The sequence below is a fragment of the Lineus longissimus genome, chromosome 12 (genome assembly GCF_910592395.1).
Source record: "Lineus longissimus chromosome 12, tnLinLong1.2, whole genome shotgun sequence".
NCBI classification, from domain to species: Eukaryota; Metazoa; Nemertea; class Pilidiophora; order Heteronemertea; family Lineidae; genus Lineus; species Lineus longissimus.
The window spans coordinates 12,930,095-12,952,063 of NC_088319.1; the positions used below are offsets into that span (position 1 = coordinate 12,930,095).

The window sequence follows — 21,969 nt, forward strand, 5'->3', positions numbered from 1 at the left end:
AAAGGTATATTGGTTCTGTAGGTCGTGAACAGATGGCTCCGAAGTACGTTTGTTGATAATTTATTTTTAGAATACAAAGGTTGTCCTATTGGGTATTGTTGCCCAAGTGCACAGTTATTTTCACTGTATTGGTCGCCGTTCTGATCGTTATTGCTGTTCCAACAATGGATATGCACCCCGCTGTTAATTGGAACTGAGGCGAGGTTGGCAATGCAGAGAAACTAGATTTGCGTTGTGTATAACCTTGAACCTTAAATCATGTTGTCGACATGAATTCATTTAATTTTTCAACACTGTGTCTGTTTATTGTCTTTCGATGATTTATTACCCCATTCATCCTTTAATTCAGTCACCCAGTCACCTTCTTCGGATCGATATTGACCGAACTGGATGTTGGGGGGAAAGGGGTCTGTTTTGAGTACACTTCTTGGAAAGAAAATGCCCAAGAAATGCTATAAATAGGGGTTATTTTCAGGTTTTCTACTGAGAAATTCATGAAAGTGGTGTTATTAGTCTGCTTAAAGCCCGAAAAGGAGAAATATCTCTTAAAGTTGGAATGTGAACAACATCTTTATGGGTGGAATTAGTATTTTCCCTTCCTAAGGCCACACGTTATGGTTTTTGTGTGTCCTAACCCTACTTATTTGGCTTCTTGTCACCTTATCTCTCCTGAAACATGCCAGAGAGGAAAGTGTGAGTTGGAATGTGAAACAGGGTCCGGCAATTCGTTGGTGATGTATTCACCAGCTTGCATTGATAACCTTGGGTAAACTACTTGTCTGTCAAATGTTTAGGTATGTGAAACCTTGGGTGAGACACTTAATTTGCTGTTAATTAATGTGTAATGTGTAATAGATATACTTGGGCAAAGTGTCAAGTCTTGTCTTAGAGTAACAAGACCAAGTTACTCCAAGATCTTGTCAGTGAGATCAATATGTGAACCAAATGGGTGCTATCAATAGAAAGAATGGCTGAATGTGTTGATCTGTGGCTGATGGAGCCATTCAATGAATTCCCATTTTGCCTCATTCACTTCATTGCATCAGGTGACACATTGCAACATAAAAGCTGGGAAGAGAAGCAGTTGATGAGCCTACCCGGGGCACAAATTTCCTCTAGTATTTGTAAGGATGGAAGAGCAGTAAATATATAGGCTCTAGGGGTCTCATAAACTGTATAGAGAGCCCAGGGCTGGCTTGACGTGTACCGTACTGTATTGAGTAAGAAATGGCTCTCCGCTGGGCCTCGACCCAGGTTGCCCAGTATGCAAGGAGAACATGGGTTCAATTCGTGGGACGAAAGTCGGGAAAACCGGTGGAAACCATCCACAAAAATGGACGTCCGAATGGCGAGAGTCACCGATTTGAGGCGAGGAGTCGGAACAAACCATTTGAACAGAGGCAGAGTGAATGTGAGTGGAAACGGAGGCTTGACGAAATAATTCGGCGACAGAAATGTCATGAAAATTCGTTGGTCGCAAGATGTCAACGGCTCTACTCACCAACTCTTCGGTTGATGGGTTCATTGCTTGCAAGAGGTGTCCCAGCCTATGGTTTCGTTGGGGTCGTACTGGCAAATGGTTCGAGAGGAGATGTCGACGTGCATGGGTATGACAGCGTATGCAGGACCATTCAGGTGAGTTGTATGTAATTTTGGTGTAAGATATTTCTGTTGTCAATGATTTTTAGCCAAAAAGTTTAAGGATGTCACCCTTAGCTCCCATCCAACCAAGGTTTCAACTTAAATATCTGATGTCAATTTGTTAATTTTTTGTGCCTCACGCATTGTAATTCCATAGGCTTAATTCCATTCCCAAATTCTGCATAACTTTTTACAAATTTTCTCAAAGTGCAGTTCAGTTGCAACAGAAAAAGCGTGCTTTTATGATTTTAAGGCCCAATTCATTGGGATATTTGATTCGAAAGATATTTCAACTTTTCAGAATCTCATGATCGACAACACCTCATTCAAGGCAGAGTTAGAGGACGACATCATTCCGTCAGAGTTTGGCGCCCGGTTTGCCGACTATGAGGTTGGAAAGATGATTGGACAGGGGTGCAATGCAGCTGTGTATGAAGCGAAATTAAAGGCAAATGGTAAGGAACAGTTCACAGCTTTGGCTGTTTATTTACTTTGGTGGTCTTTTGGTTTGAGGGCAAATGTAGGTAGAAAACCAATGACAAATGAGTTCAGATTCCCTTTTGTTTCAGCGCCTTGTGACGATGAGGATGATGATGATGACGGTATTGAAGTTATCGCAGAGTCGGAGGAAGATTTTGATACGGATGCCCCAAAGACCTTCCCTGTTGAAGAAGATGGGGTCACTGGGTATGATGTCTCTTCGAGGGAAGATGTTTCAGTGTCGGAAGAATCAGCTTCCTTCGAAATAATTTCTGGCGAAGAAGATGATAATCTGTCTGATGCACCACTGGACATTGAACACCAGCAAGAATACAACCTGACGATAAAAGTTGCGTCGAACCAGGATGCCACAGCCCTCATAAGAAGGCAGATCCAGTCAGATGACGATGACAGTTTTGAAGTTATCCCAGAGTCGGAAGAGGACTTGAATGCAGATGCCCCAATTTCGTTCCAGGTTGAGGAAGATACGATCACTAGGATTGACCTCGCCTCTTCCATCCCTGATGTGTTTGAGTCTGAAAAATTCGCTTCCTTCGAAATCATTTCTGATAAAGAAAATGATGATCTGTCGGAGGCACCAACCTGTGTCGAAGCAAACATTGATGACGAGAAGAAATTTGATCTAGCGATAAAGATTACGTTCAACTATGGTGCTGCATCAAACAGTCATCAGATTATGCAAAATTTCAAGAAGGAGGCGATTCCGGCAAAGATGGTGTCTCAGAACGCTGTGAACGGGATGTGGGAAAACGGGTGAGTGAGGTTGGTGGAAATCATTCAGAAGAGAATGATAACCTCAAAAGAGTTGCTTTGTCCAAACTGTAGACCTCAAAAGACTTGCTGTGTCTAGACTGTAGACATAAAAAACCTGCTTTGTCTAGACTGTAAACCTCAAAAGGCTTGCTTTGTCTGGGCTGTATACCTCGAAAGACCTGCTTTATCTAGACTGTAAACTTCACAAGACTTGCCTTTTTAGACTGTAAACATTCCTGCTGGTTTCAGATGTACCATCCTTTTAAGGATATTAAAACCAGACCCCACTTTTTTCAAAATAACTCATTCATGACTGTTTCTTTTTCACAGCCATCCTGCAAAGATGAAATTACCAAATATTCCACCACATCCAAACATCGTCGACATGCACACAGTATTCGTTGGGGATTTCCCTCTGTTGGCAGAGGCGTTGATTGCCTACCCCATGGCGCTGCCAGCCCGTCTCAATCCCGATGGATGTGGAAGAAACAAGACCATGTTTCTTGTCATGAAAAAGTTAGTTCTTGTTTGATATTTTGAACATGGAAGAATTGGGAGTTGAAACTCGACTTATGACGTTATTTAAAACTTTACTACATGTACTTGTAAGTGCTGATCAGATATGTGTCAAAATTTTATAGTAACCAGAGTTTTTCCTCCGGAGACACCTGGGCTGGGCTAGGGCCAGGTTGTTAAAGGCATGTGAGCTCGTATCATGCTGAAATGTCATTTCATCTACATTAATGCACATGTAACAGCATGTTGACATGTACACTGTATATACAAATTGCCAAAAAAAACTTTTTTGGGAAATCTGAAAGAAATTTTGTAATTTTTGAGAAATTTTTGGCTGAATAAAGAGACACTTAAATTTGAGTTTACAGGAAGGTTTTATCATTTTAACTCTCCCTCAAAATGTCATTTTCAGGTATGAGACAACGTTGAGCAATTTCGTAGAGAGCAGACAACTTTCGTCCGAATCTTCCTGTTTGCTTCTCCTCCAGCTGCTAGAGGGTGTTCTTCACATGTCAGACCATAGAATTGCTCATCGGGATCTAAAAGGGGATAACATACTCCTCGATGTCAAGGACTCAGCTGGTAGGTCGATACAAATAAACTCTCAATGTCAAACACTCTTGTGGTAAGTTGACATCTCAAAATAAACTGACTATCAAAAGACATAATGTTTTTGTCCTTTAAACTAACATTAGATAATTCTTTATCATTCCAGGTTGTCCACGGCTTGTTGTAAGTGACTTCGGCTGTTGTCTGGCCTCTGATAATCTCAGACTGCCATACTCGACAGATGAAATCAGCATAGGAGGCAACCTTACTCTAATGGCGCCGGAGATTGTGACAGCATCACCAGGGGTCGGGTCGGATCTCGACTACAGCAAGACTGACGTTTGGTCGGCTGGGACTTTGGCGTATGAAATATTTGGTCAGACGAACCCGTTTTACAGATCTGCAGATGGTTTACGACTCAATAGCTACAGCTATGACGAGGAGGACCTTCCACCTCTTTACAATGGTAAGGTTACAGGCTTTAAATTGAAAAAGTACCAATTATACGAAACGTCTGAATAGACTGGAGTCGTTGCCTCTGTTTATTTAAACCCATACAGGCTTTAAATTGCAAATTGTTCCTTGACCCTGTTTCTGCATTTACTTATTCAGTTGTTGCTGGCTGGAAATATTTAAAAAAACGTGAGCGAGAGAATAAGAACTCAGTTATTTCCCCAGGTAAACCCCTTTCCACCTTCCTTTCTCTCATAGTTGAGAGTGACCAACGACATTATATTCGGATATCATAATACCTGGGGATTGGAATCAAATAGTGCTAATTAGGGCAAGTAATTGAAATTTCTGAGCCAGCCATGTTTGCTTCAAATCCCTGTGGGGGGAGGTGCTTCATATTACTGATGTTGTTTTGTATATTCTTTCAGCTCCAGAACCTGTCCAGAGAATTGTGCGAAAACTTCTTATGAGAGACCAAGAGGAGGTAAGACTTGAGACATTCACTGAATTGATTTCATGTTGAATTAAGCCATGAATGGAACCCTCCACATGCTCATCAGGCCGAATATAGCCAGCTGATTTTCGCCAGACTTTTATACAGAAAATGTAAATAGTTGGCTGAATGGCTTGTCGTGCAAAATCCACATTGTATCGAACAATCTAAATCCGACCATCAAGAAATATCCTGTCTGATGACGTCAAACATTCCATAGTATTTCTAACACAACATTTCATTCAAGCGCTGATTGTGTTCCTTTTTCTGCAGCATGGCAGGACCTTTTCAATACAATATTTTGCGTTTGCTCTAAGATGTCACACCAACATGATCAAATCAGCCCTCAATAACATTTGTTTCTATTCATTATTTCAGCGTCCTGATGCAAAAACAGCTGCCAACATGATGCAGATTGTTTTGTGGGGTCCGAAACATTGGCTGGAATCTATACCACACAAGACGGACGTTGTTGACTGGTTGGTCGTCATGGCAGCCAAAGTCTTGTTCAGGAGGACAACTATTTCGGATAACATCGAGCTTCAAATGAAGCATCTTTTCTTGTCGCGGTTAGATTTTGATGATATCATGGAAGCTTTGTATGCTCTTCAAGCTGACTAAAAGTGAATTGAACAATTTCGAGATATATAGCACATGTAATGCGAAACCGGTGAAGGGACAGTGCTGTAATTTCTCTGCAGACAGAAGAGTTTTGGCTCTCATTTGATTTGGTAGAAAATGTGTGTTAGTTTGCACAGTTCTCACTTAGCATGCTTAGGATAAGTAGATTGTGGTCGGAGCCTGTGTTTGGCCTGGGCGTAAAAAGATGTATATAGTAGGCCGAAACTTTGGTTGTGCAAAATCTCCTTTAAGGAGGTCAGTTGTGATTGGGACTGTATTTAGTTTAATGTTTTGCAAGGTTTTAAACAAACTTTGTTGGTAACAGATGAACTCGGCAATGGATAATTTGAAAATTATGTAAAATAATAAAGTGACTATTAGCTGTAATTTTTTGTGTTCCTTTAAAAAGTAAATTAAAGCTTTTTGCTATCAGACAAGTCTCATCCATTTATTTAAATTCATCCTTTACTATTTCTCCTGCGGAAAATACTCTTAATGTGAAATCTCCTTTATGAACACTGGTCCTCTGTTGGTAGGACTCTCTCTCTACTAAGGACACTCGTCAGGCAAGGATCCTCTATTTGTGTGCTGATGCTATTTAGGTGAGTTGTTGGCAATTCGGGCAACAGGGCCCTCAAAACTCCCCGTTAGGACTCTGCCATGGAGAGTTTCACAGAAATACACTAGAACTAGCTGCGCTGACATGTGCTGATGTGCACAGGCTTTTACACCGTATAAAAAGATGTCGGATATTTTGCTGAATCTTGCCGATAGCAAGTGGTGTTGAACTAATACATGTATATACAGAGATCATCGGGAATTTGTCGTTGAAATCAACAAGGATATATGCAGAATGCACTCTTTGTTCAAAGCTATCTTTATAAATTACGCTGGTAGAACCCATTAATCGAGCGAAGGAGGACACAACGTGGGCATGCAGGGCGCAGTAGATTATGCAGGTGGCAAGTGCAAAACTCCTTGAATTGGCAACAACTCGTGAAAAGGGGATCATTAATGACTGGTAGAATAACCTTATGCAATGAACATTCCTTGTGAGTGACCTTATCTAATAGACAACCTGGGCATGCTGGTATAAAGCTAGGTACAAGACTTCTGCACACAAGGTAATGTCCATCTCCATTGGAGGAAGTCAGGGTCCCTTCCGAAGCAAAACATTCGTTAAGCACTGAAATCTGAACCAAGACGGGCAAGGATGCAGTTGAAAAGGTACAGTGCATTTCTTATATCCAGCCTCAGTTCATAGTCTGTGATAAACATTTTTGCTTAGGCTTGGACATCATCACTGTCCCAACATCGTTCGAGGGGAATATAGGTTGTGACAATGTCTCTGTCAACCCAACCTATGACATATGGTTAAGAGAGCATGGACATTGTCCTTAAGCTGGGCATCGCTGATGTATGTCTAAAAATCCTAAAGTCTGTCTTTTTGGAGGAGAAATATGTGACCCGTCACAGCAAAACCAGGCGCATGTCGCACAGAAGATGAGCCTAAATGAAACCAGAAGAAAATGATGTGTTCATATTTCACCAAAGGCAGACAACACAGAAATGAACAAACAGTCTGTCTCAACCTGCCAAGCTCAGAGTGACATTTGCCTGCTTTTGCTGTGGCGGGTCACATATATAGACACACAACGCCAATGGTTCAGCCTGAATAAAATGAGCGAGATGGGGACTATTCAAGGGCATAGTTCTTCTTGTAATTCTTGCCAGCAAGACAGTTTGACTATTCCCCCAAAGTAGGTTCAGGATTACAATGATTCCCAAGCAATGTTTCAGAGATATTGCTCTGGTTTATGTCTGTCCACAAGATACAATATATCATCAGGTTGATATGACCTGTCTGTAGCCCGTCCCTGGGACATAGGCTATAGGCTGTAACAGTGTCTCTTCAATTACTCGGCAAAAAGACATCATCGCACTGGTCAAAGGTGATTGTTCAAAGCCAAATCAAACCTTAACATAGACACAACAAACAAATAGCATGTGGTAAACGACTTTTGACTGATCGCTGCTGGTTTGTTGCCGCCTTCAATGGCTTCCTCCTACTGATGTGATGATGTCTAGTCCTTAGGCCATGGTCTGATCCACAACTTGATCCTAAGATACTGGGACAGGTTGTGACTGAGTGACGAGCTGTGTCTTGTGATGTGTTCCCAAGATATTGGTCAGCTTGCGACCGCATGTCTCTATTATCTCAGTCTAGTAGTTCCCAAGATACTGGTTGGTATGAATAAAGACAAGAGTAAATGCTTTTACTGAAAACTCACGCCTGGCCATTCTTTTCCAAGTAAAGTAAACACATTCAGTAGTCTTTCGTCACATCATTGGGTGATATGAATAGACTAGAAAATGCTTTTACTTCAATTTTGTACAGAAAGGCCTAGTGTAAATGTACATGGAGTTTTAGATAAAAGCATTTGCTAGTCTTTATTCATATCACCCATTGATTGTGGCAGGTTGTGACAGAGCATCAATACCAAGCTGTAACCAAGATTACAGATATAAGGCAGGTTGTGACAGTTCGTCTTTGTCAATTGTCCATGCCTGGTTTCAGGACATGAAATTGAAACCATGTGTCTAGTATCAGCAGTCTTAGTTCGTATGGTCTTGGCAAGGTTTTGTCGCATTGTCTAGTTCCAATCGGTTAGACCTTCCTAGAACGTTCTGTTGCCCAAGCCAAGTTTCAAAGGAGTCCACCATTTCCTGATAGCGCCTCTGTTGCACCAGCCAAGTTATAGAGGCAAGGTTTTAACAAAACGACTCTTGTTTTCCTCTCAGATTTCAACATATAAATGAAAACGTCATATTATGAAAGAAAGTTTATTGTAAACTTCAAAAGTATAATAAGGATCACACCAGCTTTCAATGCTTGATTCTTATGACAATATTATGAAAGTTTGAAGGAATGAGTTAACCATTATTTAAATATGTACAGTACCGAAAACTTTCACATGTCATGGTATATGATTTGAAGGTGAAATATTACTGTTACTGGGTTAACTTTCTGAAACTGCTGCTTCTTGGTCCATGACCTGGCAAGATTTTCTTATAACTGTAAGGCAATGTTACTTCTTAACCCCTGCTATCTTTCTTTTAAAAGATACTTTCTCTGAGGGAATCTAATTGTATAGAGACGTGCATTTGTCTACTGTGCACAAATGGACAACATCTATCATTTATCTAACTACCACATTATCATATATATCAAGCAGTTTCAAGTAAATGCTCTTGGAATACTAAGCAGTCAAGGTTGTAAAAATATACAAAAAGAAAGCCCTAGATTTTTGGTCTATTACATGTATTATTGGCCTATTGTTATCACAATTCCCTCACCTAAATGTTCACAAAGAATGTATACCTTCAAAACAGACTATGAAATTGAGAATATATGAAGTCTGTTTTTGTACAGCAATGAGTATGTAATAGACAGATGTAAAACAGATGCCCCAAAGCCAGCTTATAAGCATCGACACAGTAATCATTAACAAGCTACATGTACATTTAAATGCAAAACAACACAAAATACAAGAGAACCTCTCTATTAAGGAAACACTCGGGACTGACACAAGCTGTCTGTAATAGAAAGGTGTCCTGATTAAAGAGATCAAAACGAATGGGAATAACCAATTTGGGACCAAAGCCAGTGTCCTTAACAGAGAGGGTGTCCGCTTAGGGAGGTTCCACTGCACATAAACTATGCAACCAATCATAGAATGTTGTGCGCAAGGAGGTGATGTCAATGTTTGTGTTCCTATATGGCCAACTACATTGATACAAAGAATACTGTTTCATTCCTGCCTAAGGATGTGTCCGTGCAGTCCTGAGTATTAAGTTTCAGCCATCAGACTAGGACAAAAAATGAGAATTTTGGACATTATGAATCAGAAGAGGAATGATTCCATTCAAAGGTTAAGCCTGTATGTTTCTTCACAGTGGCTAAGCTAATAAAATCACAGCGGACAAGTACAGGCATACAAAGCTATATTTTAGAATGAAACCAACCCGCTCTATGATCTTTTGACTGGGGGTATGTCGACAAAACTAAAATATGTCACTTTGGAACAATATCTTTTGGTGCAGCCCGTAGGACAAAAGAAGTCGAATGAAATGGTTTTGTTTGGTAATATAGCTTTGTATGGTGTCTGCAGTGCAAATGCATGACAAGAAAAACCTGAAGGTCAGCAGACGTCACATGATCTTTGTGTCACATGATCACATCCGTGTCACATGCTGAGCCTTCGTCGTCACCTGTGCAGCTGATGTCACATCAGTCGAATTTGGTGCGACCGACGACAGAATGGGAATTTTTGTTGTATATTCTCCGCAGTCAAAATTAAATACTAATCCTAGTATAATATTCATGGCCGACATTTCATACCTATGGCAACCCGAGTAACGGTATAGCGGTTTACGGTTGTAATTACAGGCGGTGTTCTTGGCGCCTGTCGGGCGCACGCACTCCTCAATGAGGGCGCACCGCACCCAAGGCTCCATAACATCATAATGAAGCATCTTCGTATTAAACAAGACAAGAGTTTCTGTCGAGATCATGCGGTGAAAATAATAGTGATCTTGTTTTGTTTTGAAATATGAGAACATTTTGGGGTGGCTGAGTGCAGAGGTTGGTTCGTCCACTGTCCAGCCGACCAACCCAACCTTTTGAGCTTTTTTAAGTATTTCTTTCAGGTCCCCTGTGATAAGGTATTTTGCCTCCTTTGATGTGTCGACCCAGATTATACCGCCAAAGTCATTCAAGGCTTGCTGCAAATGCAAGGAAAAGTAAAAGTTATGAAAAAAGATGTCAACAATTTCAAAATACAGTGGAACCCCGGTAACACGACCTCCCAAGGGACTAAGCCGAAGAGGTCGTGTTACCGGGGTGGTCGCGTTAGTGAATTTAAGAATCATAAGTAGGTTTTCCCGCCAAAACATCGTCCTAGCAGATATGCTGTGTGTACATTGACATGCATTAATGACTACGCCACCGGGTGATTCGATAATTTGTGTGTATATCACGAATAAAAAATCATTTTCTTGAGTGTTTTGCGTTTAATTTACAACTTATGTAAATGAGTAAATAAACTGACGAGAGCTAATTAGACCAAACATTACATTAAAACTTGAGCATGCTAATTAGAGCAAGCATGTCATTCACACCATCGGCAGCTGCCCTTCTTGATGTCAAGCTAATATTCCCGCTAACATTGAGAGAGGTGATGTGAGAAGATGTTGAGAATTATTCCTGATGTCTTCCTGCTTTAACTTCAGCCAATTTGAACTGGTACTGATTAAATCATCTTTTTAAAAACGTATTTTATCAATATTACGACGTAGTAAGCATTCTTTACTTTGAGTATCGGTACTCTTACTAATCAACATAATTTATTTGTCCTAAAAACTACGTGTGCATGCCTCTTGACATCATTTAATACTAAATGATGAAAAACAAACCGTGAGTCGAAAAGAAAGTTTATTCTTCATTTTATTTGCGCTTACATTTGATCAAACTCACTTACACATCATTTATTTTCATATGGATTCCCATGGTCATTGTGTTCGAGGTGCTAACTATCAACACGGATTTGCGAGAAGGTGCCAATTGATACGATGCGGTCATGGTTGATTACGGCAATTAGGCCTCATGGTCGCGTTAGCGGGGTTAATTTGCAGATTGGGACCGACCAAGCTGGTGGTCGCGGTCTGGGTACCGGGGTGGTCGTGTTAGCGAGGGCCAGTTAATGAGAATTAGAGAGAAAACCATTCGGGACCGGAGAATTTTGGTCGTGTTCGCGGGGTGGTCGCGTTACTGAGGTGGTCGCCGACCGGGGTTCCACTGTACATACTTGTAGTTCAGAGACGGAGACCTACCCCCACAGTAGTCCCCAATTAAGTGGGCTGAACTGTCCAACTCCTCCTTTATGCATCTTATCCCAATAATTCCAATCCCCACCTTTAGAACAGGCAGTCCACAGAGCATGTTAAAGGGAATGTGCGATCTGGGAGCCTTGTGTCTCAAGATGATTTTGTGCTGTACTACTCACCTGTAATATCACGGGTAAATATGCTCTCGTCTCCATGCTCTGTATGTGGTATGGATATTTACTGTAGTCAAATGATCTAAAAATACACCCCATCGTGATGTTGCATGATGCGCTGAACTGAAATGAAGGACACAAATTTTTAATAACAAGGACCACTTCTAAATTGCTTAGTTAACGGTGTGCAAGTACACAACAACAACCTGAGTATTTCTATTTCCGATGTGTATTTTTCACATTTTCCAACCTTCTACAGGTTCCGGCCATGACATAGTAAGAATTCCTTGGTATAGTGATTTGAACCCAGATTCAAAAAATGAAAGAGATATTTCAGGTCGCATATGCCTGATCTATCAAAAAAAAATCTATGTGGTCTTCCAGCCTGATATTTTTCAACATGATTCATCTTTCTAATTTGGATTCATCTTGGCGTCATGTAAACGATTTTGTTATACAACTTTTTTATCATTTACCCACCTCTTTTTTATCATAGTAACTGAGACCAAGATCGTATATCACAACCCTCCGCTCTGGAAGATACTGCTGAAGAGACGAGATGAATTCACGAGTATATTGCACGTTCTTCCAGTAGATGGCGCTGACAAACACTGGTGGTGGGAAAGATGAATTGATCGGCGACACTCCAAACATATTCGGTGTGCCAACGAATCCGAGCTGGTTAAGATACTGTTTATCAATGTCTAATTCTCGAAGTGAATCTTTATGAATAGTGCTGGGTGCTAGGCGGTGTAGCGTCCGATGTGTAGCATCGCTAGCACTGATCATCACAACGTGTAAGTTTGGCAGTGGGATGTATGCTAGCCATAACATCACCAGTGCTGATGACAGCAGTGTCATGATAATCAAACTGTTCCGGCTTCTCATTGTTGCAATTAGTGATGAATAGATTGCACTTAGATATTGGATGCTGAATATATTAAGACTCTCCTCCTCTTGCATTTCCTTATCAGCAGAATCACTCATCAAATTGATCCAGGGCAAACATGGTGGCGGCAATTATAATTCATTGGGATGATTAGCAGCAGCAGTCACCATGATGAGTAGTGCCCAGTGGCCAACTTTCTGTTCCGTCAGATCCTGAAGATGAAAGAAAAATATCACTATCATGACTATCAGTCAATAACAATAATTTGCCAAAAGGTTAGTGATTTGTATGTCACCTGTATGTGCTTGAATACTCATACTGAGGATTAGCACTTGAAACACAGGCCATTAGAAATCATATCATAAGGTGCTTATTCACTGACCAAGCGCTTTCTTCTAGTCTTCTGGCTATTACTACAGTACAGTGGTCTGAGTGGACTAATGTCTTAATTTCATGACTTGTTGATAAACAAATATGTGCATTATAAACTGTTTACAAATTTCTACGCTCACATCTGATGTTCCTTAACGAGGTATCACCATATACATTCACGTTGTACTACTTACAACAGAACAATTTATCATCATTAGTAATTAGAACCACTTTTCTGGTCATTTTTCACAAATTGTGAAAGCTGTCCACCATTTTTGATTGTTTTGCGCATGCGTCTGAAATATAGGTCAGAGGTCAATCAGTGAGTTCAGCGCGCGGTACTTTTAAATTCGAATTTGACAGGACTTCCCAAATAAACCATTTTTACCGCGCTATGAGACTTTTAATTTGATGCTTAATCCGTCTGAATTAAACAATATGTATTAGAGTTTGAAATAAAGTTAGATTACAAGGAGTTTGAAGAACAGAACACACTTTTTTCCGTGTAAATCGAACATTCATTCATGATTTTATTGATTATTTGATAAAAAGTACAGTAGGCCTACACTCCGGACGCAGTGGACCGGCCTCGTTCCTACCCTAAGGAGACGCAATGGGCTGCCCTGGGAGTCTAGTGACCACAGACCACTGAGTCAAGTGTCATTAAGGGGTCAAATCATTGTAAAGGGTTCAGCTACTGAGGTAGAAGAGGGAGCAAGAAATACAAAGAAAGAGGTCTCAAGTCTTCTTAATTCTTGCTTTAAGTTTTATTTTTGGAAGCTGTTATTGACACGACGGTCGTGCCCCGAATGGTTATTGTTAGCACTGCGGACCCGACCGTCGTTTCCGCAATGCAGGCTCCCTTCATTGCGGAAACGACGACGTCGTGCCAACAAGAACGAAATTTGGTGTTGCGTACCCGACCGTGCGTGAATATAAAACATGGACCGGAACAACCTGAATACGGCTTACCGACCGTCGTGCAAGCAGCGATGAAACTTAGTATTGCGGACCCAACCGTACCGTGGCACGGCGGTCGTGGCTGCAAGTCTTACCCTGCATCACTGCAGACACGACGGTCGTGACACGACGGTCGTGTCAATAGTCACTTCGTTTATTTTTATACTGTTTTCTAACTTTATAATAATACAGGTGATACAAATACTTGCTGTGCATGCTCGTTCCTGAGCTGAGTGAAGGCCTATCAAAATGGTGAAAAGTAAAAGAGATGGAATATTTGGCACGCCACCAGAGCCGATCTTCAATGAGCAAACATGTAGCCTACCTCTTGATTTGTTGGAAGATTCCTTTTGTATCTTGGCAGAAGAAAATAAAGGTGCTATGAGATCAACTTGTCACAAACAGGTAGCCTAAAAGTTGACCTTTGGGAATGCAGTTTATTTGAAATGTTGTCCCAGACTTCCCTCTCGTTGAAGGCTTCTTTTTTTCTTCTGATAGTGATATACCATAGGCATAAGTGAATTGAGTAGTAAATTAAGATTCAGGAGAGCTTACTGATAGTGATATAGGTGTTTGGCTGACATCAGAGTTCTGTGTTACTGTTAGTTTAGTAGTCTGTAGTCTCACACTCGTCACTGAAGTTTTTTTGACTTAGTTCAGGTTGCTGATAATGCATTGTTCAGCGATCATTATATTGAATTGTCTGCACACTTTGAATTCTAATTCCTCCCAAATTATCTTCTTTCAGGGTTTCTTTAAAAATTCAACTTCAGCCGAGTTTGTCTTTCTGACATGTGATAAATTTCGATTGCGGCCAGAGACCAAGTATCTAGCTGTAGAACTTTTCGATAGGTAAGACCACAGTTTTCAAAAACTTCCATGCAGGAGGTCTCCAACAAACACAAACCTCAAGACTCCAAGATTGATAGGGTTTCAGCTGGAAAACAAAAAAGGCAAGGCACAAAAGGACACAGTCTAAAAAAGGCAGGGTGCAGTGCCCTCCTTCAGTTTAAAAATGAAATGGCTACTCCTGAAAACAGGCAGGGCAAAACTAGAAAATTGAGAGAAGGCAGGGTGTGCTCACAGGCCCTGCAAAAACTAGCTGAACCACTACTTGCTTGATGGACTTTGATATTATTCTCAATGAGAAATTTCCTTCAAGGTGTAAAACATGTCAAATGAAGTCTTTGCGACTAAGGCACTAGCTTCACAATTACGATTCCAGATTCATGGTGCAACATATCCAAGATCTCTATCAGTGTGTGAAGAAGTCGAAAAGTAAAACGAAGAGTAAAGATTGGGCAGCAATCCAGGAGAGAATACGCAAGCAGATCACACTTCGAATCGTCTCATGTTGTCAGCTGGCATCAAAGTTGACATCTCACTACAAGGTAAATTTGATAGCACCCAGCAAACAACCAATCATTGTTGCCATAACCTCTGACAATTATCGCTGCAGTGCTTGGCAAAACGATTACTAATGTCTGCGGGTCAAACTAGTAATTGCTGGGTTGATTGTAGGTCGCAGCGATCTCAGGTCCTTGTTACAAGTGCCTGCAGTGACTTTTCTCTGCTTGTAACCATGATTGCAGTGAATTGTAAGTGTGAAAAGTGGATTTCATAGAATGTTCTCAAGAGTCAAATAATGGGGAGCTGAGGTGGGCATTTTGCTATTCCCTTAGCTGTGCCTTCTTGCACCTTTGATACTGCCTGCAGTCACTTACTCTTGTGCTTTGCCATTTGGATGCCTGATGTTCAAAGGGCTACTTTTTCTGTGTTAAACAGTGATGAAAAAAGACTACAATTTGAGTACATGTACTGGTTGTCCTATTTAATATGTAATATAAATCTAACCACATTTCAGGTGATCACGCCACATAAGGCAAGGGTTTTCCTTACCAATGCTGGACATCGGTATTACGAAGATAGCATCTTACAGTCGGAGCTGCGCATTTTAAAGACGCTTGAATACAGAGTGGCGATAAGAACACCTATTGTCTACTTGGAGACAATACTGGAAATCATGGGTAAAGTAACTTTGTTTTCTGCATTCACTGTAGTTACTGTAATTTCTTGTTCCACCATCATGAATCATGAAATCCTAATTGGAAAGTCCTTAGGTGACAGATATCTGATGTATCTCACGTCATACTGTGTCTGCGGGTTTAAAAGTTGGCATGATCGTGCACCTACATGTAAATTGAATATGCCATTTTTGAATATAAATTAGACCTGTGACACAAATTCTAAGACCAAGCAAATGCCTCAGTGAACATTTTCCTGGTTATCATTTGGGAGTAAGTTTTCATTTTCTCTCCATCTAGGTGGCATTGCTGGTAGTGACTGTGAGGTAAAAATCATCCACGGGATCTCCCTCAAGGTTCTCGACATGTTCTATCTTAGACGGCAAAAGATGTATTCACAGTTGTACCAGATGGCAACAGGCTCATCGGTTATGTCCGGACAAGACAGGTGGGTGTCTGGCTTATTTGATACTGATCAGATTACGAGGAGCCTCATAGCCTAGTGGTTAACACTGCTGGCTACCTCAAATTTACATATGTTCTCCCCTTTCTATTGCAAATGAACAGCTCCATATATATGAACAGTTTTCCACCTACTTTTTCTCACAAACCCAAAATCAAACCATAATGAGACCTGGCCTGGGGCATGTGACTAATATCAGTTCTGAATGGCAATTTGGGGTGTTTTGTCCACAGTCTTGAATTTAAGGATTAGAGTGTTTGCTGCTCTGCGAAGACAATAGCTCTTTATGTTTCATGTGCAGATTTTAGAATTAGAACCAACACTTTCATCTGTTGCTATGGGACAAGTTGATATTCTTTTTTCCTGGACTGATGAATTTTTATTTCATTCAGTGTTCAGGACATTGAACAAATCATATGTGTTTATCTACATTTGAACTGTTGGATTATATATCGATCATATCCAAGTCATTTTACCCATTTTATAAAAGCTGCATGGATGAATTCCTTGTCATTTTATCTGTTTATATAAGCTGCAAGAAATTTAGGCTGCATTCTGGCTCTGAGCAGGTGAAAACTTGTCAGTCTGGCACTTTTTTGGCAAAACCGGATTGGACTGTGTCGTAGTGTAGTGGTAAAATTTAAATTTAAATTCCAAAATGACCAGTGTTGGGGAAACATAGCTTTTTGTTTAATGTAAGAGGCTTGATATCTGAAGTCCTTTGTCAGAAGTTGATGATGTCACAGACAATATGTTGATGTGGCCCTATTGCAACATAAAATGTTGTGGAGTAATTTGAAATTTTCTCAAGATTATCTCCATTGATTGATTTGCGTAAAACTCTATATTTTTTCTCAAACTCTGTTTTCTCGGCTTCAGGTTAAATTTCGTAGCAGTTGAGAACGACTTCATGTTGTTGGCTGTGGCAGTGATAGCAGCCTCTTCCTACATCATTGATCAGCAGGATAGTGATAAGGTAAAAACAATTACATGAAAAACAAGGAAAATCCGCAATCCAAAAATACAAATTGTTAATAATAATTTTCTTAAATTTTCGTAATTCTCAAAATTTACAACGCGCAAACACTTTGCGATAACTGGCGCCAAATCTGAAATGTTTGCTGAAGGGTTAAAAAACACTTTTTATTGCAATCCGTACAAAATTATTACTTGGAGTGGCAAAACTTTTCTTGGTTGCCTCAACCGGAAATAAGAAGCTCTTATTGTCTCCAAATCTCTCCCAAGATGATTCTGTAACGTAATACTTCCTAAAAACGTTCCATCGCATTTCTTGATCACCGTCTCACCTGATCATGCTGATACTTTTGTTATACTTTTTGCGCAACCAACATTTTTTCCCGGGATAATTTTCATTAGTTTGCTGGCAAAAGTGACGCATTACGACATTCGATGGTACATGTAGCAAAAAATTGGTGTTGTCCCTTTTGTGAAGAGGTTGTATTTTGGTTTTTACTGCATGCTTTCTTTTACTTCTCGTTTATTAGTGGAAAAGTCTCATTTGTTAGTGGGAAATGACTGCACGTTTTATAGAATAGATGTACATTTTTTTCTGCACTGTTTTGTCCTCTTCGGGGTAGTAGGTTGTCTAAAAAGTGATTGTGAATAGCTTTTATCAGCTGAAATTAATACACGTAATATCTTCTTACGTTTTGTTTTCTATTTCATCTGGTAAATAATATTTTTGATCTTTTTCACCCCAGAGACTCGGTACCCTACTGAAGGCGGGCCTTCTAACTTACCTAAGCAGCCTACACTAGCTGGCGAGGCCTGGGAAAATGTGCACATCACAAGAAAAACAATCGAAATATGAACTCACTGGAAAATTAACTAAAACAACTTACTCAGCAAAGCTGGCACAACATCAGTTCTTATTTTGCCACTTGTTTGCTGGTATCCACAAAACAAGTCAGTGTGCATTTTCTCCATTTGTGATGCAAATCTTACCACCTGATAAACACAGCATTATTTCAATGGTAGGAAGACACCAACAACACGGTTTTCTCAACATTTTTGAAACACTTTATCCCCCACCAGAATGGACCAACTCAGCAAGTTGGAAGCACGCCTAATTCATGGCAAGCTTGGGAATTGATTCTCCAGCACAGAGGCAATTATGATAGGACATGCATTGAATAATTTTATCAAAATTGCTGCCAACCTCGTCGAATCTTAGATGAAATTGAGAGATGTGAAAATTAGTAACAGCTATCTGTACAATGAATTGTATTATCGAAAAATATTTTTTCTTTAAATTTTGTGATTTTCAACTGGCTTTATGGTGGGTCTGCAACAATTTTACAATTTCATAATTATTCAACAGGCAACAACATATCATTACAAAAATGTTAATTTCGTATTTTCCATCAGAAATCCCCAAATTATACCTATGTCGTTGTATGTGCAAAGGGCTGTGATGGAAATTGAATCCATCCTGCCATGTCAGTATCGACATTTGTCATTCCTTTCGAAAAAACCAATGAAAAATTACACAATTTTCTTGACACTTGTGTGAGAAAACCTGTTGAGATGTATTTTGGACCCATATCATTAAAAAATGGCATATTTCTTGCATGCTCATGAGCTGTCACTCATGTTGGTCGTTGCCTATTTTTATCGTCTAGCTTGAGACCGTGGCTTCCATTTGCTCATTTTTCCAATACATGTGATGAACATATATTATGTAATGAAATCTAGTATGTAAGAGGCAAGGCCAGTAAGGCTAAGTTCCTTGCACATTTGCTAGGTGGCAGGGTATGAATGATGATTCTTACTTTTCTCCGTCTTGATATGCACGTAGAGCCACCATGTCTGTGGTAAATCTTTTTCAGTCTCGCAAGCAACGTTGGCAGTTTTTCAGGAATATTGCAGCTAAATGCTCTCATGGGCTCTTTTTAACAAGTTGTGGCTATCGGTATCAGTATCAGTGAATTGGGCCTGCCGGTCTCGAATTTCACTAACCATGGCTCAGCTGCGATGGCAGTCGGTGCCCTCCAAAATGGCCTTTGTGCCTCTTGCTCAAATCGTGACAATATTTGCTTGACCTAAAATTTTGGTGGCGTTAGAAAAGAAAAAGAGACTGATATTAGTGATATGACTGAACAGCACAATCACAAACATCTTGCATGGTCTGGTTATTGGTGATTCAAAGTCATGGCCATAATACTCGAACAGAAACAATTGAACTACCTGACCACATCTGCTACCCCGGCTGAACCCCCTCAAAAAATTTCTGACTGCTCACCTCGATTAGTCAAAATATGACTGCTGATTGTAAGTAAGGAGAAAATGTTGTGACACAGGAAAGGTTCACCGTTGGCCACCTGTGACCGGTCCTGATACCTCCCCAATGAGATGATTCATTCATTTCACCTGATAAAGAAGGTGCAATTCGTCCATAAACGCCACCTGCTTCATGAACGCCACCTGCTGCTCTGGTCTGTGATTAATCTTTGGGGTGTCTTCAGGTACCCGTGGTTGATTGCACGTAGGAACTGATACAAATAGAGGCCCGAGGATCTTCTGACTCGTGGCCCCAGATGCCTATTGTTGTTTCCAAATTTTCTTTTAACTGTGCTTTGTTTTTTGTATTTCTATACAAGAAGGGTTTGTTTTATTGGGTGAGGGTCACTAGCCTTATGCCTGACCCCCTCTTTTCATCTGAGCTTGGGGTCGGCTTTGCAGAGTTTGCAGCCAATCTGAAAATGCTTTCCAAATCTGAGGGTTAATAATTATCTGAATGTACATTTCTATCCTTCAGATATTTATGAAAAATTATTTCTATCATTGCATGAATAATGATTAGATATTGCTTTAAGAGTGAATCAATAGTGTATTTGATCATACTGAATAGATCTGTAACATTACACGACCCCTGCACAGTCTCTGAGGCTTTGATACGCGAATCTGAAAAACCACAATTCAATACTCTGGCAATCATAGGAGCGCTGAAGTTGCTTTTCAAAGTTTTATAAATATTACAAAAACTGAGGTGTGAATAATGACCGTTTATTACGATGTACAACTTGGGGCAGTATATCATCGATTACTATTATTGTGTTTCAATCAATGATTGATCAAAAAATCTTTTGTGGAATGGTAATGTAGAGAGCCTGCATGTTTGTACATGTAGATATTTTGTAAAACAAATAGTGTCTTTAACTTTCAAACTGAACATGACGAAGACCTATAATTGAATATAGTCTGTCTGTCTACATATATTATGATATTGGCTATGATCATTTGATCATAGCCAATGTCATTGATCTAGCCAATGTTATATATGATACTAGATCGAAGACCTATACTTCATTAACGAAGAATATCAATAAAGTCTGGCTGTCTACAAGAATATGATATTCAATATTCCTCTTTAAAGTAAAGGCATTCAGCATGTAATTGATCATTGCCAATATCGTAAACATACATGTAGACTGGCAGACTTTACACGTATTTAATATTCTTACATTACAAAAATATCCTATGAGGCTTAATTCTCGGAAAGTTGGGGGAGTGATGGTCACACCTGTTACCTGAACTTTTATCACCCGTCAAAATATCTTCCGAAGGACGAGAGTGTTGTCAAAAACTATTTATATTGTGATAAACTGATAAATGGAAATATTTTTCGATGTAATGCACAAGGTCCAAGGGGTGGCAAAGTTATTACAAAATATTTTGACGGTGCTACATGTAGGTATATCATTCCACGGTGTCTTCCTGTGCAATTGGATGAATCAAAACATTGCCACGATGTTTGTTTTCATGTTTTTCTGCCCTGGGGTATTTTTTGAGTCATCAAATCAATCATATTGCATTTTCCAGTTGCATCTAATATAACTTGTAAATCTTATCACTCTCTCATATTGTTTCTACCTTCAGGTGATTAAACAGTTGGTAAAGATCACGAAAATTCCCCAAGATGACATTCTGGATTTTGCTGCCATCCTTGTACAAGATATCATTAGTGAGGAGGCAAGAACATGATTTTGAGAAATGTTCTGAACTATGAATGCAATGATGCAACCGGTATATTACATCATGTACATGTACCATACACATCCGTTACAGTTTATACATGTACATGTATCAGAAAAATGGTATCACTCTCTTTTTGAAATCTTTGGAAGTACATACATGCCTGCCCAAAGCAAAACATTTTGGGCCAAATTCATAAAGGGTGTTTAGCTTAAAACAGCATTTAACTACTGAATAGACAGATTCTGGCCCTTGATGTGAATCTTCACAGAATATGAATAGGCCCTGAAACTGATTAGAGAGAAGTTGTACATGTCTAACCCTTAAACACCCTTTATGAATTTGGGCCAATTGTCTGTCAGGCCGAGACTATGGTGTTTGTTGTTCGACGTGATAAAGACACTGTTTACTGCCAAGAAAGATCCTTAAAATTAATGTGGGAATCCAATGCTGCAATAAGCTGGTTAGAAAGTTGTAGGAAGCCCTATTTCTGGTCACCACAAGTTGTCTCAGTCATGTCTCGGGTCCTGCTGACAAAATTTATCCTGTTTTACCTCAGTCTCCGTTACAGAGTTTTGACATCGCTCGTTTTATATCATCGTCGGCAGTGGTTGTTTCCTATAGAAAACCAAACTACAGCGCCCCTGTGGCAGAGGTTGGTTTTCCCGGTGGTTACTAGA

At 40.0% G+C, this 21,969-nt stretch overlaps 3 protein-coding genes across 4 annotated transcripts; 2 read left to right on the plus strand and 1 right to left on the minus strand.

Annotated features, from left to right (window-relative positions):
* The first annotated feature begins 1,011 nt into the window (after window positions 1-1,011).
* LOC135497028 (serine/threonine-protein kinase Pink1, mitochondrial-like) lies at window positions 1,012-5,964 on the plus strand. Its single transcript, XM_064786689.1, has 8 exons — window positions 1,012-1,635; window positions 1,943-2,096; window positions 2,211-2,895; window positions 3,226-3,411; window positions 3,824-3,993; window positions 4,127-4,426; window positions 4,842-4,897; window positions 5,285-5,964. Exons 1-8 carry the CDS (start codon window positions 1,228-1,230, stop codon window positions 5,525-5,527), a joined length of 2,202 nt encoding a protein of 733 aa, XP_064642759.1. The 5' UTR covers window positions 1,012-1,227; the 3' UTR covers window positions 5,528-5,964.
* A 2,427-nt stretch (window positions 5,965-8,391) lies between these two features.
* On the minus strand, window positions 8,392-13,132 carry LOC135497054 (uncharacterized). Of its 2 annotated transcripts, none has more exons than XM_064786720.1 (4): window positions 13,042-13,132; window positions 12,067-12,687; window positions 11,593-11,709; window positions 8,392-10,312 (listed from the first exon to the last, which is right to left on the minus strand). In XM_064786720.1, the coding sequence occupies exons 2-4, from the start codon at window positions 12,571-12,573 to the stop codon at window positions 9,764-9,766; spliced, it is 1,173 nt and encodes a 390-aa protein (XP_064642790.1). In that variant the 5' UTR covers window positions 12,574-12,687; window positions 13,042-13,132; the 3' UTR covers window positions 8,392-9,763. The 2 variants fall into 2 exon arrangements, with proteins under 2 accessions (XP_064642790.1, XP_064642791.1); XM_064786721.1 differs by having other exon boundaries at window positions 12,988-13,125.
* Window positions 13,133-14,056: 924 nt separating this feature from the next.
* Window positions 14,057-21,298, plus strand: LOC135496552 (cyclin N-terminal domain-containing protein 1-like). The gene is made up of 7 exons (XM_064785914.1): window positions 14,057-14,212; window positions 14,556-14,659; window positions 15,033-15,206; window positions 15,665-15,834; window positions 16,132-16,279; window positions 17,174-17,270; window positions 21,194-21,298. Exons 1-7 carry the CDS (start codon window positions 14,057-14,059, stop codon window positions 21,296-21,298), a joined length of 954 nt encoding a protein of 317 aa, XP_064641984.1.
* Window positions 21,299-21,969: the final 671 nt, after the last annotated feature.

Coding starts and splice junctions, on each gene's coding strand:
- LOC135497028 (XM_064786689.1), top strand. CDS start 1,228: ATGGCTCTCCGCTGGGCCTCGACCCAGGTTGCCCAGTATGCAAGGAGA. Junction 2,896..3,225: donor AACGGGATGTGGGAAAACGG/GTGAGTGAGGTT, acceptor TCTTTTTCACAG/CCATCCTGCAAAGATGAAAT. Junction 3,994..4,126: donor CGATGTCAAGGACTCAGCTG/GTAGGTCGATAC, acceptor TTATCATTCCAG/GTTGTCCACGGCTTGTTGTA.
- LOC135497054 (XM_064786720.1), bottom strand. CDS start 12,573: ATGAGTGATTCTGCTGATAAGGAAATGCAAGAGGAGGAGAGTCTTAAT. Junction 11,710..12,066: donor GTTACTATGATAAAAAAGAG/GTGGGTAAATGA, acceptor CCTTCATTTCAG/TTCAGCGCATCATGCAACAT. Junction 10,313..11,592: donor ATTTACCCGTGATATTACAG/GTGAGTAGTACA, acceptor TTGCATTTGCAG/CAAGCCTTGAATGACTTTGG.
- LOC135496552 (XM_064785914.1), top strand. CDS start 14,057: ATGGTGAAAAGTAAAAGAGATGGAATATTTGGCACGCCACCAGAGCCG. Junction 14,660..15,032: donor GCTGTAGAACTTTTCGATAG/GTAAGACCACAG, acceptor TTACGATTCCAG/ATTCATGGTGCAACATATCC. Junction 15,835..16,131: donor GACAATACTGGAAATCATGG/GTAAAGTAACTT, acceptor CTCTCCATCTAG/GTGGCATTGCTGGTAGTGAC.